General features: G+C 46.4%; 1 protein-coding gene across 1 annotated transcript in view; it reads right to left on the bottom strand.

The window, feature by feature from the left end:
• Positions 1-1,415: 1,415 nt before the first annotated feature.
• The window catches only part of RIC8A (RIC8 guanine nucleotide exchange factor A), a 35,421-nt gene continuing 16,185 nt past the window's right edge, over positions 1,416-20,651 (bottom strand). The window contains exons 3-10 of the mRNA XM_083162407.1: positions 13,369-13,983; positions 9,694-9,788; positions 8,125-8,275; positions 7,768-7,863; positions 6,021-6,165; positions 4,686-4,830; positions 3,354-3,473; positions 1,416-2,540 (exon numbers count right to left, since the gene is read on the bottom strand). Coding sequence (XP_083018533.1) covers positions 2,420-2,540; positions 3,354-3,473; positions 4,686-4,830; positions 6,021-6,165; positions 7,768-7,863; positions 8,125-8,275; positions 9,694-9,788; positions 13,369-13,983 — 1,488 coding nt within the window. The 3' untranslated portion in view covers positions 1,416-2,419. The remainder of the gene's footprint in view (positions 2,541-3,353; positions 3,474-4,685; positions 4,831-6,020; positions 6,166-7,767; positions 7,864-8,124; positions 8,276-9,693; positions 9,789-13,368; positions 13,984-20,651) is intronic.

A 20,651-nucleotide genomic window follows, 5' to 3' on the forward strand; every position in this document is an offset into this window, starting at 1 on the left:
GAGAGAAGTGGCCCATGGCAACCAATCAGCTGCTCTGTATAATTTTATATTATGCAAATTATAGATGTTACTTCTGTGCTGATTGGTTGCCATGGGCCACTCCTCCTCCCTTATCACTGCCTCATTCATCTATCCCTCAATTAGATTTGGGTCATAGATGTCCAATGCCACTGACTAATAACTAGCAACCGTGAAATAGTCAGCACGCCCCAGTATAAAGGAGTTAGTATTCTAGGGTCAGGAATATGGTTAAAGAATGACACAAAAAACAGTCTAGTGTTCCTCTGTTTGTTCTCATCTGCAACAGGTTACATCAGGCCTGATTCAGGTCTGATAGCACAGCAGCAAATGAGCAGCGCCATGTGATAATCTGTGCAAATACTAAGCCGCCGCCCCCACCTGCCAGAGTGTAATCTCCCCCTTCCCAAGCCTATGGAGGGAGCTGCATATCCATTTGTAGATCACTCACCACGGAATGATTTCCCCACTGTGTGCAGGCTCCAAGTAGCCCTGGACTTACTCGGCGGCTGCGATAGAATCAGCCGGACCAAGGCCGGATCGGACGTCACACGCCCTACCAGAAAACACTTGGGCACGCCAGCATTTTCCCTGACACTCCCAGAAAACGCCAAGTTGCCGCCCAGAAATGGCAGCTTCCTGTCAATCAACTTGCGAACGGCCCACGATGAAAAGTAGCAACATGATTTCATCGCGCGGAAGCCTCGTGCATGCGTACTGCGACCCGTATGAATGCGTTGCCTATCTATAATTGCCCAGCCGGCGAATTCGCAGCCGTGCGATCACCCCTGAATCAGGCCCTTCCTACTAGTCACTAGTTCAGCCCCTTTAACCCCTTCAGTGGCAATCCCGAGAATTTTCCGGGCTGTGCCTCAGTGCCCAGTCTAGCAATGCCACTGTTTAGAGCCGGGCAGCGCTGCTGAGTTCACTCACTGATCTCAGGCAGCTTTGGCGCTGCCCGGCTACCTCCCCTCTGCTTCACCTCCTCCTCCCCCCCGCCTTTTGTATTGTCCTGTCTGGTGTCGGCTTGTGACAAGCCGCCTGCCGGAAGCAGGGCCGGGCCGGCGGGGAGCAGGGCCGGGCAGCGGCTGATTCACAGTTCGGCAGCGCTGCCCGGACCCAGGGAGAGTGTGGTGTTTTTTTGTTTTTTTTTAGGGAGCGCGCCCCATAAAAAAAATCGCCCAGTGGACAGCAGGCACCAAAACAGTTAAGAGAAGCAGCAACGCTTGGAAAGAGATAAAGTACTAACAATTCAGCTTCTGCCACGTTTCAAGCAAGTGCCGATTTGTTTGGTGCTATATCTCGTCAAGAATTGCAGCATCTCCCATATACACACACATGAAATAAAAATCCCAAATCAACAATAACAAAAAAAAAAAAAAAAGCAAAACACAATCTGAAATAGTCGGCTATTTTATAAAATAGATGGTTGATAATTTGCTACAAGTTTTTATTCAGTGATTTGAATACGTTCAGTGTGGTTGGATTTTCTCTTTGTTCATAGTCTTATCATCCGGACCCAAGGCTAGCGAGAGAAGGGAAAGATAACACAGCAGAGACATCACTAATCTGTCACATTCTGTGGACCGCCCATCTAACGGAACATTGCCATGATCCGGACTGGAGATGGACAATGCTAGACTAAACCATCAGCCCACGTCCCATTAAGGTGATGACCACATTCTGTCCCTCCCGGCACCGTCTAACGGACTAGAATGCGGACTACATCTTTGTGACTAAGTTGCACAATATAGGGATTGAATATAAAACTGCACTGAAAAAGGTTATGTGGTTGAATTGTGTACATGATATAAGGACGATCCAGGACATGTAGTGTGCTTTGTAAATGATTATCTGTGCTACTTTCTGTTATAGAAAGCTTAAGACAAGCCGTAATGGCAAACTGAACACTCCTGCTAATCATTTCATACACTTCCAAGGTCTTTATAAGTCTAACATCAAGACAATCACAGCCTCTAATGAAGACGGTGTACAAAGCAATCTCTTTCACTGTGCTGTAGCACTGCCCTCTAGTGGGGAATGCTTGTATTGTGCTAACATCCTTGGGCTTCCGAAGAGGACAAGACTCACGTGCTGGAAGAAAGACACAAATCTACGTAAGCAGCTAGCACTCAGTGCCAAGTCCATCTGGCAGCTGGGGTTTCCCATCTTCACGTCCTCGACGGCTCTGTAGGTGCACCTAGAAGGAACGTGTTACACTACAAGTGTCCCAGTGACCGGTCTACAGCCGAGGTCTCAGAGATACATCTACAGTAATCTAGGTTTGGTTTCCACTTTGTGGTTTATGGGATTGGAATAACTGTCCGCGGTTCTTATTCTCCGGCTCGGCTTCTGCGTTGGTAGGAATCTGGAGCGTGCGCTTCTCTTGGGAGATGATAGATCAGTCGGAGTCCGTCTCCAGGTCAGAGGACTCCTGCTGTTGTAGCATCTTCTGCGCCGCTTCATCTAAAGGCTCCAACCTCCCGTCAGAGGTCACCCCCATTGGCTGGATGATCTGTTCTCTGTTCCAATAATAATTTTTTAAAAATTGGTCGTTTCTGTAAATACTTTTCATTGGTTTATAAAGTCAAGCAGGTATTCTACCTTGTCCCCTGATAATCTAGCCAGGGACACTTTGATATTTTGGGGGGTATACACTCCCTGCCGCTATTTCCAACAGCATTGAGGAGGCAGATCAACGGAACGGGCGAAACTTTAAAAGCGATCTGCGGTGGAACAAAACGAAAATGGGCCAGGGTGACGGCTGTCGGGGAGGATCGACAGTCGTGAATTGGGATGGAATGCCCCCCTTTTAGAATGGCAGCTCCCACTATTACATGCATCAGGGCTATGGGCGGAATGTACCATCAGTAAACGGTGAAGGCATTGCCTAAAGATGCCTATGGGCGCCTTCCTACACCAATACCTAGATAGGGCTCAGTAAAGTCCCCCCCCCCCTGTCTCTCCCTTCTCCAACACCCCTCCCTTTACTTAAAATGTATTAATACAATTTTTGAGACTATTTTTGTGCTACAGACGGTGCCGTTACTTACCGACAGACAGGATTCAGGCGGCCGTTTCTCCGACATCGAAACCCCCCACTGTCAGGATTCGGACAGTTGGAATCTTACATGGGCTATTTTAACTTGTGTGGGGTCCACAACCCACATAGAGGGAGAATAGAATAGGTGGCAATCGTAGCGAGCCCGCAAGGGGCTTGAAAGCGCTCGCCCCCCTGTTGGGCTCTTGACAGTTGGGATTCCAATGTCGGAGAAACGACGGTCGGAAACTTACACTATACCCGCTATAGACACTACATTACCCAGATCTCTCACCTAGATAACTTGTCAAACATGCTGACCAGCTTCATAGCCTCATATTCCTTCTGCTCGTCCGTCATCCCATCCATAGGATTGGGCTGTTTCTCTTCTACGCGTCCCGTCACGGGGTTGATGCTACATAAGAATACAGAAATAAGACAAGGTGTACGACCAAAACAGTGGAATCAGCAGCAACATAATGCCACAAGCTTAAAATGATTTACTCCGAGTTCTTGGCCAAGTCTGAGAGAACTCTTCTTCCTCAGTCACAACTGACGACGGCATCTGCACTCCTGATATGTCGTGTGCTTTATATCAGGAAACCAGTTACTGAGATGGGAGATAAACACTGCGACGCGCAGCAACCAAATACAAGGCAGCGAGTACTCAGACAGGAGAATCAGAGAGGGCTCCTAATGAACATGTGATTAGATGGATCCAGGAGTACAACTTGGAAACAATAAAAGCATCAGAGAATGATGTCCGCACTATGGTCCTTCCTGCAGGGGGCTGTAAAACTGTAGGTTACGGCGGCCTCTCTCCTTCAAGCTGTTCTATTAGGCTGGACCAGGCCTGAACAGAAGTGGTCTCCACTGTACAGAAATTATAATAATTTAACCCTTTGAGTGCCAAGGGAATTTGGCAAAATAGGTGTGAAAAATTGCCAAGCAATCCTTTTTATTAAACTCGGTGAGTGCCAACATTGCTGTGAGCGATCCCCAAAATAGAAGCTAAATATGCCAGCGGGCGCTCACTTTTTTTTTGGGTGCAATATTTAACTAAACTTCAGTAAAGCGACTCGGCTGCATTTATTTATTTATAATAACAGAACAGTCGCTGTGAGCGGCGCTGGCATTTTAGCTGATATTTTGAGGATCACTCACAGCAACGTTGACACTCAAAGGGTTAAAGGAAGTGTAAAGGGAAAGTAGTGTACCCACTACGCCCTGCTAAAACAGCCTGGTGCCTGCCCCGACTGTCTGCACAGGGAAGCCCAGCGCCGCCTTAGACGGCGATGCCCGGCGCTTCCCCGGCATCACGCAAACTTCGGCGGGGACGAGCCCGCCCCCTTTAGTGACGGCGGTGGCAGGGCCCGCCCCTTTTCATGATGTCGTGGCCCGGGCACGCCCCTTTTGGGATGTCGGCGGCCTGGGACTACCAACAAGTGCGACATCGGCGGGCCCGATCCACCCCCCTTGCGCTGCCCCCGTGCATCGGCTCCCTGCCTGCAAAAATTTCTGGCTGTAATTGTGCCCAAAACCACAGGCATAATTCCCGATAAATCTACACACAGCCGCAACTGCGCATCTACACATAACACTGTGGGCACAATGAGTGAGGGCTCACTTCGGTTTGGCTTCTCTGTATTCTTCGGTATCTGTGTCCTCGTCCTCAGAATATCGCCCTTCTCCGCGTCCGCCTGCCAACAGTCCACGGGCAGCAAGCAGTCCGGCCGCATTGCCATACCCCGTGTACTTCACAAAACGGGACACTGTGCCAAAGACAGGGAAAGCCAACCAGGTTATACAGTGCTGGAGGTAACATAGAACATGATAGAACACACCCAGAAAATGGCAGGTTTCCGCCCAGAAATGGCGACTTCCTGTCAATCAAACTGCGACTACAATACAAGCGGAATTTCTGTCGCTAATGACGTACTCGCATGCGCAGTTGTTTGATAATCACCTGATTTGCTCATTCTCTAAATAGTGACCTGAATTAGTCCCCATATCCATCCAACGGAATGTTCTACAGATCCAGCTTAATACACTACTATATTTTGACACCCATACGTTCCCACTGCACTGTACACCTTTACCTTATCTTACCCACCCTCCAAATCGTTCATGAACTACACCATCCCGGTGCTAACAGTCTGACTTATTACCCCCCCCTTCCATCTCACTCACACACCATGGGCCAGATGTATCAAGCATCAAAAAGTGATAAAGTTTTTTCAAAATTCAAAATCAGCCTGTGACATGGCAGGTAGGAGCTGATTGGCTCTTCATTTTTTCACTTTTCAAGCTTAGTACATCTGGCCCTATAACTCTACCTCTCTCAGACACTCCTCACACATAATCAATATCTACCTTAGTTTGCCTACTAAATAGCTGTGTATAATGCGATTCACACTCCCTTTTGTCACAAAATGGCAGCTCACACCTGCAACAGCCTATGGGCCTGATTCAGGTCTGCACGCTAAGCAGCAAACATTTGCTGCTTAGTGAGCAGGAAAACACCGCCCGCCGGGCGAGCGAAAGCCCGCCCAACGCGCAAATGTCCCAGCCGGCCGGCATGCAAATGGATGTGTACGGTTACACATCCATCGCATGCAGGCGAAAAATGATTTATTCCCCTTTCGTAAATAAAAGTCAGTCTTGGACCTGGCCGAAGACGTGGCCGGCACTGCCGTCATGTAACGTCAGCCGGCCTTCCCGAGCAGTACGCCATGCCATGCCTGCATTCCCAGGGGAATGCCCAGCTTTTTCATGGTGACACCCATGAAACTCTGCTTGGTTCCCCTGATGGAGGAACCCGTGTTCTTGGCTGTACACACACACACAATCTCCAACAGCGGCCTAGCGCATCAGTGCGCACTAATAATCCTGTACAGCGGACATGCACAAACCATTGCTCTCAAGGAGGAACAGATTACTCAGAGGTCCTGGCGTCACTCACCATTTTCTTTGCACAGGACAAAGAGGAATTCGGCGGCGCAGTGCTTCACATCCGTGTCTACGTGAGTCATGAGACGGACCAGCTTGTTACGTAGGGTGTTCCCCACCTCGGGGCGGTTCTTCACATCTCTCAGAGGGGGTAGAACCTGGAGGGAAGAAAACACCTTAACTCGTGCACGTCTGCCATGGATAACGTTAGAGCGGCAGCAACATCTACGGGAATATACATCTGGTAGTGGCATTGTACTGCGCACAACTGACCGCAGATTAACATCACAATTATACATCAGCCTGCATTGGCTTCAAATAGCAATATCAGAAGAGCAGGTTCTAGAACACACCAACTTTACTAACTGTGGGGGCGATTCTAGAACGATCGGACGGGGCAGCAGCACAAATCTGCACTCTTAGGGGGGTATTCAACCCCGGAAATTTTTTTTCTAGGCCAAAAAAAACTGCAAAGTTTCACCTATCAGTATCCAAGCATTTCCCTATAGATTGTAAGCTTTCGAGCAGAGCCCTCCTACTATTTTGGGGTATATTCAATGCCGGGGGCAAGCAGGGCTGCCTGCTCACTGTAACAGCTCCCCCTGTATTCAAATGCGGCTAAATGCGGCAGGCTCCCTGCATTAGCCGCGAGCCTCACTGTTGGTCCCGTGACAGTGAGGATTTCCCCGGAACGTAGAATAGGGTGAGCGGCCGGCGAGGGGGTTAAATAGCGAGGACCGCTTGTTTTCTGCTATCCCTGCCGCTTAACCACCTCGCCAGCCACTTGCCCCCGCATTGAATACTGCACATTGACTGTCTGCGAGTACCCGATTTGTTTTATCCGTATTTCCAATTGTAAAGCGCATCAGAACTTGCTGCGCTTTATAAGAAACTGTTAGAAATAATAATAATAACAATAATTTGAACTTAAGGACATTGGCCAACACTTTAGGGAGGTAGGTTCAAAGGAATTTAAAGGAAAAATGACTTCCATAGATATAGTAAACAGTAGGGCATTTTAAACATGCTTATTCTAGTTGAATCAGACGGATGCGTATTTCGGACAGGAACCGAGTGTTCTTAGCCCCGCCTACCGTACCGATCGCTCACACCATCCGAATGCGGTAAGACGCCGACCAAACGGACCGCGAGTGGATATTTCATGTGAACACCTCCTCCATCTGTGGGAACCTCCCCCATCCTCCGATGGTTGCCGACCACCGAATGATGGGCTGAGTGGTCAGGCAGCACCGAGCGCTCCAGACCACTCGGACATTTTTCCGTATGAAAGCAGGGATATGGGCGGGCAGCTGGCATCCGGCTATGTCAGCTGTCAGCCGGCCACACGTGCGTCACGGCCGCATTACCAAACGTACGCCCAGTGTTTTCATGGGAACGCCCATGAAACACAGGGCGTACGCATATGGTAATGAGCCCAAACAGCCCTTCACACCCCTCTCCTCCCCCTGCTCGGATGGTTCCGTACGATAATTTTCTGCACGGACCTCATGCCGTGTTCGTACGTGTGAGGCGTTCGCACATGCGCAGAAACGCCTCTGCACATGCGCAAACACCAACCATCGGCTGTTTGACCGCACTCGGAGCCATCCGACTCAATCAGAATAAGGGCCTAAGGAACACATAGGGTTGAAGTTACAAACAACGATAAAAAGGGACAGACTAGATGGTTCTTATCTGCCATCAAATTCTACATTACTACAGTAGTTGCCTACTGACCGTCTGATTGGCTGTCCTCTCACCTTAGTCCGGAGAAACTTTCGGGTCTCGCGGTGGACACGTGAACTTTCAGTAAGGAGATTCAAGACCGGGGTCAGCGTCTCTCGTAACTTGTGGCCCTGCAATGTGAACAACAACGTAAATGAAGGGTTGTAGCAGGAAATGAAGTCTATAGTCTGATTGGTTCACTATGTTCACTAGAAGACCGGAAGCTGGTCACTCTGGCATATGCACTGCTTTACACAGAATGCCAGGAGTATAAGTGCTTGTTATTGTTGTTATTATAAGGATCTATGTGGAATGGGTCCTATGTACATAGTATTGTGGAGACCCCACCCCCGCTGCACACGCACATTCATAGTTCACTTCGCGCCACTGACCCTGTCCAATCGCCTGTCCAGGAACTGAAGTAGAACCTCCACTGTGTCCATATTCATCCCCATGTATTCTACAGAGCCCAGATCCACCTTGGGGGTCAGCAGAACATCTAGACACATCAGAGGCAGGTTCACTAGCAGGTTTACGGTGTGCCTATGTACAGTAACAGAAATAAAGAGGTTACCAGCACGAATAATCATCACCCCCTGTAAAAGACAACTTGCGTAAAAACATTTTGGGTAAGTAGGCGTCTGAATGAAGGGCAATCGGGTCAATGATCGAGCCAAATTGCATTCGCCCCCATCCATGCCTAGTGTTCATCCTATGCACTAGAATGAACACTACATTCCCAATTGCCCATAAACACCAGGAACATTTAATAACGATCACTGTTCCGTCCTTCTTTAATACGCACTGGGTCGCATGCAATATAATCCAGTTGGCCGCGCAGCACAGCCATCCTGAAAATATTGCATCATGAGACCCATGGGTAGTCCAGCAACTACCAGCTTCTAAAGGTTCCGCATATCACCATACATTTACAATACGCAAGTTTTATACAATATTTGAGGTGGTTCCCTTTAATAACGAGGCACGGCACCGTGGCTGTTTATAGGATAAACCAACGATAACGAGAACACAGCCTTTTAAATCATTCTGAACCACCGCTGCCACCACATACATTCATTCACTCCCTAAGTGGTGCCACTGCCCCCAGAGAGTCAACACACAGGGGCCAATTCAAATGACAGCCGATTATCGATGAACAATTGCGCATGTACTCCTGCAACTTTTTCTGATCGCTGGCCGGTCGCACAGTGATTGACAGGAAGTAGGCGCCTGGGGGTGGGAACCGGCCGTATGGTGGGAGTGCTAACAAAAACGTAGAAAAGAATGCTGGGTGTGACAGGGAAAATGTAGGCGTGGCCAGGAAAACGCTAGGTGTGGCAAAGCCTGTTAGGCCGGGAAAGCCATTATCCATCGCACCGTCGAGTAAGTCTCTGACTACATGGTGCCTGGGATGACTTGTGCCCAGTGTAAAAATCATTCCATGTTGGGCAGCTTGCGACGGGATTTGAACTCGGGTGCGAATGGATTTGCATCCGTACACAACCATTCGCACAGCGAGGACATTATATGGCAACGTGGGATTACACTTTAGCAGGGCGGCATCTTAACTGATCACTAGCCGCCACATTCGCAGCTCATCTGAATCAGGCCCACTGCACGCTACACATCCAGACAGGAGCACCAAACTTCAATCTTAAATTAATGAAGGGTACATACACAATGGCATTTTTAGTGTGGTTCCCCACTGGTGGTATAACTGTTTATCACTGATCTTTATGGTAAAAGATGTGTTATTATAAAGTGACTGAAGTACAGAAAAGATCAGTAACGCTTAGGAGAAATAGTTTGGGATTATCTCCCTCTAGAATATATAAAAGGAAGTTTACCATATAGATCGGTGGCTCCCATAATTAGATCAGTCCAAGTCCTGTTCACACCTCAATGCCACCAGAGGGAAACTGCACTGAAAACTCTAGTGTGTACATACTCACTGTTCTCACCCATGGAATTCCTCCGTCCGCTCTTCTCCGTCACTCTGCCTGAGCAGGCAGTGCCTTAGAATGGCTGCCAGGTGGCGATAGAGAGCCGCATCTTCCTGCAATCATAGAGAGAAGCAGAGATCATAAATGTAGGTGACAGACTGGATATATAAAGCCGGCGCAGACGATACTACCGCGTCATGAACTCCACTAATAAAAGACCCCACAGTTGTGAGAAAATTCCACAGCACTGGACTGATATGCCGGACATTTCCAAGAGTAAGTCTGGTGTGCAGAGGAAAAAGCTTCATCGTGATGAAGGCGTATCGGAAATATCAGCGGCTCTGATAAGCTCTTAGGGCCAGATGTATCAAGCTTCAAAAGTGATAAAATGCAGAGTGATAAGCAGCCAGCCAATCAGCTCCTACCTGTTATTTTTCAAACCCAGCCTGTGACATGGCAGGTAGGAGCTGATTGGCTGGCTGTTTATCACTCTCCATTTTATCACTTTTGAAGCTTGATACATCTGGCCCTTAAACCTTTTCCACAGAGGCGCAGTGTTCTCCATTCACACTGCCCGATCCATTGTGATTGACAGCACAACCGGGCGGGTGCATGAGCCATCAATCACCGCCGGCTCCTTGTGTGGGTGTACGGGTGGTTGGTGGAGCGTCCCCAAGTACCATAGATCAGCCATATGTGTTGCTGATATATCCTTGAACGACGTAATTCACAGACATATTGCTGGTGTACACTGGCCGAACACTATATAACGGGCGATCAATTAGATCGGCCAATATATCTGCCAGTGTGTATCCAGCACTGCCGTGCAGGTTTTAGTGATATCCAGAGTGCTGCAGTAGCAACCCAGGACTGCTGACTAGGTCCTAGGATTTTAGGATCCAAAAAAAAATAAAAAATGAATTTTTTTTTTCAATCCATGTTTTAGAATTTTCAAGATAAAAAAAAAAATCAGTTTAAGAATTTATACATTATACGAAAAAAACAAAACATGCAACATATGTTTTAAACACGGCCTTTATTACAGATGTGTCATGATACTGCTCTGCAGCGTTTGCTACCGCAGAACACATCCCCTCGCAGGCGGCCGAAGGAGAGAGAAATTCGATTTCTCTACCCTTCGGAAATAAAAATTTAAACTCACTTTTTTTTCCGCCGCAGATCGCCAAAAAGGGGGCGGGCACTGATGTCATGTGACATCAGCCGCCTGCCCCAAGCAAGCATGGACCCACCTGCGCTGGGCCTTTCCCTGTTCCAGGCCCCTGTCCACCCGCACCCAGCACCTCTGGGCTGGGTGTGGGCGTTTGCACATGCGTGTAATCAGGAATGCGGAAACCCACCATCGGACAAGGGGCAGAATTAGGCCCCATTGAAACAAGTAATAGAATTAGGTCTTTTTAGGTTCAAACACCCGGATCAGGGTCATTTTAGGTTCTAACACCCGGATCTGGGTCACTTTAGGTTCTAACACCCGGATCTGGGTCATTTTAGGTTCTAACACCCGGATCAGGGTCATTTTAGGTCCTGTAGAAATGAAGTATGTTATTCCCTGGTAGAAAACACACAACAGGAAACTGAAATTCTGAGCATAATGGGAAAGGATTAGTAGAGGTTAGAACCTAAGAATTCTGGGCTTACTGATGACTACACTCGTGAGTAACCTTGTGCAACAGTTACAGTCATGAAATACAGACGCCTCATTCTTTCTTAGGACAGCAACGTGACGCTGGGAAAAAACCCAAACACAACAGTCCAGAACGTCTGACTACAGCTAGAACCTCCTACTTACTGACACTCAGGATCTACTTACTGACACAACAGGATTTCCCAAACACTGGGTGTTGTGCTCACATATAATTGTAATACACACTGTACCCCCTGAAATTGAGGATATATCCTGCTAGTACGATACACAGCCTGGCAGCCATTGATGATGTCCACCATGTATGGCTGTGTGTGGTACAAAATTTGTGCCATACATGGTAGTCATCATCATCATCATCATCAATGGCTGCCAGGCTGTGTGTGGTATAGCCAGTGATAATGTGACGTCCAGGTAACTATTAGTGTCAGTATTACAAGATGATATAGTGACAGTCTGTGCAATGTTATTCCCCTAGACTACAGATGGGTGTACCCTGACAGGAGCCTATAACCAGGCAAAGAAACTCGTCGCCATAGCGACAGTACAGACTGCGCACTGCCCAGATGGCGCAGCAACTAGTCGACACTACAGAAGAAGCAGGTGGACTTGGAGGCGGGGCACGGGGCATCACGCAGGGAATCAGGTTATACACAAGGGCCTGGCGCACTGCACTGCGTCAGGTCCTCATACACTACAGTACTGTAACACACGCAGCTGGGCATGTATATAGAATCTATATATAGATTCTATATCCAATTAAATGAATTTCCTGGGGGTATTGGACGGTCGCACTGCAGAGACACAGCCGGGTATGCACATAGATTCATATGCGTGCCCGACTGTGTCTTAACAGTGCGACCATCCATTACCCCCAGGAATTTTATTTTTACCCCATTTCAAGTTCCCTGAGCACTGTCCTAAGTGATTCATCACAAAAACAGCAAGAGTCGTGTACGGAGCCATGAATATCCTGTGGCCTTTATGCCAAGAAACATCTGTAGCTAGATGGACTATTTTTAGGACTTGTATAATTTGTTTTTAAGTACCCGCAGTAATAATCTGCTGAACGGTAAACAACCAGAGTAACAGCCACTGTTACAGTGGAACATATGGGTGGTATCAACGAAACAACCAGCACCATAACATCCCAACTCACTGTTGTTAAAATACTGTATGTCACATACATAAAAAAAGTCACAAAAAGGGAACATACAGCGGACAGAGTCTGGAATTTAGATTATTTTTAACCATGTAATCTCGCTGCTGCCTTTCTCAATTAATTAACTGTAAATTATGCTAAGCAATTTCCACTCCTGCCATAATCACTCGTTAATGATAGCAGTGCAGCAGAGTAATTAGAATATTCTGCAAAACTCTTCTGAAGGGTCTGTACAATTCCACTCAATTCAAGTATGACTGACTGACGAGGAAGTCTCTGGAGTACGGATTACTAAGCGATGATCAATTACGCTACATATTAGTGTGTGTGTTGAGACTTAGTTATAAAGGTGCACAAATGCTTCTGATGTGTTACGCAAAAAGAAAGAAACAGATTAATCGTTTAAAAAAAAAAAAAAAACTAACTGCATGTCCCTATTTTGTTTCATTTGTCTGTTTCTTTGCAACATGAAATCAGTTAAGTTACAAAAATAGTCAAACTTGTATACCAAAGCTGACAAATTCCATAGCTCTCCTCTATGTATAAGGTCATGGTAATAACAATGGCCGGTAGGTAGCCAAAGGTCGAATCTGTCTAACCAAAGTAATACGTTTTCTAAGACACTGGTTCAAAATGTTCTTCGCAGTAAAATACGATTTAGATCATGGGTCCTCAAACTGCGGCCCTCCAGATGTTGTGAAACTACAATTCCCAGCATGCCTTGCCACAGTTTTAACACTCCCTTATAGGAAAACTGTGGCAAGGCATGCTGGGATTTGTAGTTTCACCACATCTGGAGGGCCGCAGTTTGAGGACCCATGATTTAGATAATCCACAGGGGGCAATCTGTTGTGTGCTGACCAAAGCTTACCTCATCAACTTCCCTGCGGCTGATGTCAAAGGTGATGTTAAAGAGGGTTTTCAGGATTTCCATGACTCTTTCAGTCTCTTCTTTGCCTAAGGGTGGGGCAAGGAGGTCCGTCACCACCTCGTAGATGTCCGACCACTTCAGAGCTAGGGTGCTCTCTAGAGCATCAGTTAGAAGACTAACACCTCTTAACTCCCTGGCCAGCTGCCTCCGCACGTCTACCCTCAAAGCTGTGAGAAGGAAAAGCAAACGGAGGTCGAAGAACTTGCTTTCATGAGAAGACCTGGTTTCATTGTAGAGCTTGAGACGGCGAGCTAGGCCACACACCAGGCGAAGCTCTGTGGCCACCTCTTGGGCTTCGACACTGTTGTAAACAATATTACACAGGCCCTTAAGGGCTTCTACCACACTCTCACTGTCCGGGATACGGGGCACCTCCATCTCATCGAAGTAGTCCAACCCTGCATATTGGGCCAGGATTTGCATGGCTGAGCGGCTGGTGAACGGGGATAATCCATACTTGTCTCGAGAAAGGATACGGATGGTCTCTAGACAGGCCATCTGACAGGAGGGCTGAAGATCTCGTTCCAGGAACTTAATCACTACCTCTCCCAGTTTCTATTGGGACACAAAGACCAAGAGGACAGTAAGCAACAGAGAAATTTGAGCAATGTATATTTTTTTTGGCACTAAACAATACATTTGCAAAAGGTATGGTAGAAATCATTTTGCTTGATACCATATGGAGAGTGCACCAAAAAAATTATTTCCCATACGAGACTAAAAAGATTAGACATTTTGGAAATATTAACATAAAAGATGTGAAGAAAATACAAAACTTATGTATTTAAAAAACAATGTACAGTAGATACAGTATATGAATGTGATTTACAGACTCACCCTGTAGACTGTACCTATGCAGTATTTCCATAAATATAATTTCCCACCTGAGCTACTACCAATACCCAACCACTGTGGCCAATCAGCAGAATTGGCTTTGAGGCACTTGGGTGGCTGTTGAGACCACATAAGGCAGTTTTTATCCAAGCACGACAGGGTGATGTGTGATTTTCTATCATAATAGATTGGAAGGTGGGTTGTCAAGTCTAAAGACGACAAATGGAGAGTTAGCCAATAAGGTTCTAGCTATCATTTTATAGACTGTACTAGATAAAGGACTGCTAGAATCTTATTGGTTAATGTAGTCAACAAATCAATCAATAAAAGGTCCCTGCTCCTCCTCCTGTCAAATTCTGGGGACAGGATTGGAAATTATGTGAGGGATGCCGGTAGATTTCGTACCTGCCCACAGTTCAATACCAGGAAGGTGCCAGCTAGTTTTGTAAGTACAGTACACTCATCAAACCAGCATTTCTTGTGCAATATTGCCAAAATTGGATTGGACTCCACACTGGTATTGTATAAGGCTGCAAATGAATTCATTATTTATAACACGGTTTCCAATGAAAGTTTGATTCCACAGTTGCTAAGTAGAATGTCTGGGACAGCGATCAGGACCCCACACGTGGTTCCATGCACAATGGGCCTTATTTTAGTTCACTCTTTCTGACAAAATCCTTTTTAGATGGACAAAACCATGTGCACTGCAGGTGGGGCAGATGCAACTTTTGCAGAGATAATTAGATTTGGGTGGGGTTTTACTTCAAAGTGAGATCTATATTGCAGTGTAAAAATACAGCAGTCAGTATTTACCCTGCACAGAAACAAAATAACTCACCCAAATCTAACTATCTCTGCACATGTTACACTGCCCCCCTGCAGTGCACATGGTTTTGTCCAGCTAAGAAGGATTTTGTCAGAAAGAGTGAACTAGAATAAGGCCCAATGTGACTGCAGCTACACCAAGTTTGGTCACAGGTATTCCTGACCAGATTGGTCAAAGCTTAGAAGTGAATTTACATGAACATTGGTTCTTAATACAAAATGGCTGCCTTCACTGTGGGCACATAACCAATATCTTCATTGAAACCAAGGATCTATAATATATAGGTCTAGTGTCCGTGTGTCTCCGAAACACTGCCATCTGTTGGCAGCAAGTGAAACTACATCTATTAGCTTTCAAAGCATTAGCTTTCAGCAGGATTACTAGAAGAATATCACGAAAACGTCGTAACCATTACTGACATTTGCATGTGACAAACAAAAACCTGACTGGTTGTGACCACAATCAATCTGAGTGATTATATTTTTCCGTCCCTGTTGTTGTCATACTGTATGTAGGATATGACCGTATAACCACGCTTGCCCAGCACTGGTGTAATGTAAAGCCAGTAACTTTTTGGCCACTGAGGACAAAAATCACTGAAGTACGTTTAAGAGAAACCCGCACTGTTAGGAGCCCTGGATTTCATTCCTTAGGCATTGTCACCTGTGGTGGGATGTAATACAGTCCAAAGTGCAGGAGGTTCTGGATGCCGGTTGACCTTTTTTTATTTTTAAAAGAGAAAATCATTTATAAGGCAAAACCATTCCATATAAACGATAGCCACTTTAAAATAAAATATCCTAGTTCAGCTGGCATTCCACACCTCTGGGGATCACGGAATGTACAGTTCCACTCCTGGTGCCCTGGTTCCAGATGACCAGGTATATGTCAAACACGCAATATGTTCACCTCAGTCAAGAACACAGTCTGGATAACATCTACAATGTTGTTACTGGTTGCTGACTGGATGATGTTCGCAATCAAAGTTGCTATTTTTGTTTTTTGCAGAGGCCAAACAATTTTATAATAGCAAGGACGTAAAAGACAAAACGAAGGGTTATATGCTGAAGCTGCTAAGTGGCAGCTCATTCAATGGATGGCAGAACTTGTGAGGTACAATAACAGAGATGTAATAGGTCAGAATTCACAGTGCCAGGAGAATATACAGCTATGACCAAAGCTTTGAGAACAACACAAATATTAAATTTCACGGTATTGCTTTCCTAGCACGGCGCCCACGATAAGCATCGCATGTATCGGTCCTTAATCGCAAGCATCGAATGCATCTTATGTGTTTCTGCACCATAAGATGCATGCGATGTATACGATTTATGTGATTTTTCATCGTATCCATTTTTATCACATGTATCGCATTGGTCGTACTGTTTTAATGTCATAAGATGCATACGATTGATGCGATGAAAGTATTTTTTTATCTTGGGCATTGTAAATCCTATCACATGCCTTCACATATCATAAGTAGTGGTATGTCATGGCATGCAATGTGCTATGATTTTCATGTTAATTTACTATGGTGGTGGTGCTTATACGATAAAGAATCAAATGTGTTTCCTTTCGGTTGTATGTGAAGCAATTGTTAACACCACCCCAACTATGACCGCCAACCCGAAGCGTGGCGAGGGGCGTCGGTACGCGTCCTCCGACCTTTTCATACCCCCACTATCCACGTGGAGTTGACTTTATAAAGTGTGGCGAGCGCAGTGAGCCACCGAGCCCGAAGCGTGGCGAGCGCAGCGAGCCCCGCGAGGGGCCGCGGATACCTTCACAGGTATCTGCGGCCCCTCGCGGGCTTCACAGGTATCCACGCTCGCCACGGTTCGGGCTCCGTGGCTCGCCACACTTTATAAAATCAACTCCACGCCGACGTGGATAGTGGGGGTATGAAAAGGTCGGAGGACACATACCGCCGCCGCTCGCCACGCTTCGGGTTGGCGTTCATAGTGGGGGTGGTGTTAAGAATGGGGTGCATTTAAAATGACACTGTATTTAGTGGTTTATAATGAGATGATATGTGATTTTTAAGTGTTGATGCATCAAATTGGGTGCTTATAATGTCAACTCCACTTCCATTGTTAATGCCTCCCCAAACTATCAACGGCAATCGATTTAAATGCATACATCGCAGTCATCGAATCGCACCTTACTATACTACTGTTTTTCATACGATACATACGATTTAAAAACCGAAATTGCACGTATCGCACAGATTGTATGCCTTATAAAAATGTACACGATTAATGCGATGGGCGCCGTGCTAGGAAAGCAGTACCAATTTCACAAAGTCTGCTGCTTCAGTTTTTCATGAAGGCAATTTGCATATATGGCAGGATGTCATGAAAAGTGATCAGATGAATTGCAATTAATTGCAAAATCCCTATTTGCCTTAAAAATGAACTAAATCCCAAAACCAACATTTCCACTGCATTTCAGCCCTGCCACAAAATGACCAGCTGACATCATGTCAGTGATTCTATCGTTAACACAGGTGAGAGTGTTGACAAGGACAAGGCTCTGTCATGACGATTGTGTTATGCTGGGTACACACCAGGACGACTAGGGCCCGATCCCCACAATCTAGATCCAATTCCGATCAATTGGATGTAGATTGTGTGCTGATTGGGCCCTTTTCTGTCCTGGTGTGGACCGATACCGATCCGATGCGCGGTCCCGCGGGTCGGTCGGTCGTTATTGAGATCCTACCTGCTGCAGGTAGGATCTCAATGACGACCATACAGCCGGGTGCGGGTCGCCATCGGATCGGACCCGCTCACGGTGCACATCGTGAGCGGGTCGTGCCCCCCCGCGTCACCGTGAGCGGGTCAGACGAGACACTGACGACCCGCTCACGATATGCATCGTGAGCGGGTCGTCCTGGTGTGTACCCTACATTAGCCATATCAACCTGCAAGTCATCATGGCTTTGCACAAAAAGAGCTTCACAGGCAAGGATATGGCTGCTAGTAAGATTGCACCTGAATCAGCCATTTATCGGATCGTTAAGAACTTCAAGAAGAGAGGTTCAATAGTTGCGAAGAAGGCTTCAGGGTGCCCAAAAACATCCAGCAGGCATCAGGACCATCAACTAAAGTTGATAAAGCTTTGGGATCGAGGCACCGTCAGTGCAGAGCTTGCTCAGGAATGGCAGCAGGCAGGTGCCAACGCATCTGCATGCACAGTGAGGCAAAGACTTTTAAAAGAGTGGATTTGTGTCCAGAAGGACAGCAAACAAGCCACTTTTCTCCAGGAAAAACATCAGGGACACACTGATATTCTGTAAAGGTACAGAACTTGGACTGCTGAGGACTTTGGTATAGTAATTTTCTCTGATGAATCTGGTTTTAGATAGTTTGGTGCATCTGGAAAGACATTTGTCCAGAGAAGAAAAGATGAGCGCTACCATCAGTCCTGTGTTATGTCAACAGTAAAGCCTCCTGAGACCATTCATGTTTGGGGTTGCTGCTCTGCCAAGGGAGTGGGGTCACTCACAGCCCTCATTAAAGAATGGTACCAAAACATCCTCCAAGATTAACTTCTCCCAACCATCCATGAACAGTTTGGTGAGGAACAATGCTTTTCCTCGCTAAGGAGCACCTTGTAACTATAACTAATGGGCCTTACACACAGCACGATAGTCAGACACTTTCTGAGCGATTAAGTGAAATTGCTCAGAAAGTGGCTGACCATCACTGTGTGCGTGGCCCACACAGCGACAGGTATGAATAGTCCCGCGGGACCACGATATAGAACAGCCCTGTTTGTTATTGTCGCTCAGAAGGCCCACACATCTCTGCGTGTATGGTGGCCCCAGAGCCCCCATGATGCTGTCCGAAGCCGCCCCTGGAGACGCTGAAGATGCCGGAGCCTTGGACGCCGCCCCTGGAGACACCAAAGCCTCTTCATTCTGCACTGTGCCACCAATGCTTGCATTTGGGGGGTGACCCCCAGTATACCACCAACGTTAATATGTTTGGGGGTGGGGGATCCCTATACCACCAACGTTTATATGTTAGGGGGACGGCGACAACATTATATCACCAATGTCTATGTTTAGGGGGGGGGGACGACACTATATCACCAATTCTTATATGTCACACTGCGACATGTGTCATATGACACTCCCCCAGACTTTATTCCAAACCATTATTTCAATTGAGAGATTATAAATCTCTTGTGCTGAATCATTATGAATCTCTGGCACAAATCTCTTTGTGTGTAGGGCCCTTAAGTGACTCGGAGAAGAAACATCTAAATTGTGGGTTCATGGACAGGAAACTCCCTAGACCTTAATCCCATGGAGAACTTGTGGTCAATCCTCAAGAAGCCAGTGGACAAACAAAGACCCACACATGTCGACAAACTCCAAGCATTGATTAGGCAAGAATGTGTGGCCATCAGTCAGTATGTGGCCCAGAAGTTGATTGACAGCATGCCAGGGCGGATTGCAGAGGTCTTGAAAAGAAGAGTCAACACTGCATATATTGACTCTTTTCATAAACTTAATGTAATTACCAATACAAGCCTTTGACACTTGAAATGCTGTAGATTATTTCAGTATACCATAGCAACATCTGACAAAAAGGTCTAAAACCAATACTTGTGTCATTCTCAAAGCTTTTGGCCATGGCTGTATAAACTATCTCCTGTATGTTTTCATTTTTATTTTCTTAATTATTTATCCCGACCCGATGTTAAAGCTTGATTATTCTTAGCTGACCAGCCGGATCACCGCACCATCAGTTCTAAGACATTCTCACCTTTCGCAGTTTGACACCCGGATCCTCCAGGTAATCAAGATCATAGTCTGAGTCGGACTTGGGGACCCAGTCCCGGAATTTATTTTTCTTGAACTACAGGTATAAATGGAGTGAAATTGAAGGTGAGAAGTAAAAGGTGGAATCAGGACCCAAAAGACAAAGGACAACAGAGAGCAAGAGGAAGATCTATAATGGAGGAGGGCATTCTAGAGCGATCTATGTACGACTACGCAGATGTCCTGTGCTAATCCTCCGGGGAGGAGCTTGGACTTAAAAGCGAGGCAGTTGCAGGAGAAGATTGATGACACAAACAGAAAGCACAAATTCGTTCAGTACTGGCACAGTTACCAATCGGTCGTCACACGGCTACATTTCAGCTCCACATCCACCCTAATCACTGCCCCACATTGATGGCTGGAACTCATTGGCAGTTGGTGTGGTTCCGCTATTTGAATTTTGCACTGTTGTGCTGCACCACCTTTGGAGCCACCACTATGTATGGGAGATCCACTTACTACAGTGTACATGGCAGGGGCAACCGGAGCTAACACTAATAGCAAAGTAGTTACATGTGATTCTATAAACCATTTGCTGGTACTCTAATGAATCCTGCAAGCCCCATTGTTGTAAGCCATGCTGACTCCTTTTCATAACAAGTTCCTTATGTGCACCCACTTATAAACTCTAGATATAGTTTATAGCATGACTCATAGAATACTATTTCTACCATTCCTAAATAACCTTGAAGGTACATCTGCCTAGTCCTTTGCAGTGTGGAAGGTAAA

This window comes from Crinia signifera, chromosome 19 (assembly GCF_055691185.1).
Source record: "Crinia signifera chromosome 19, ASM5569118v1, whole genome shotgun sequence".
NCBI lineage: Eukaryota > Metazoa > Chordata > Amphibia > Anura > Myobatrachidae > Crinia > Crinia signifera.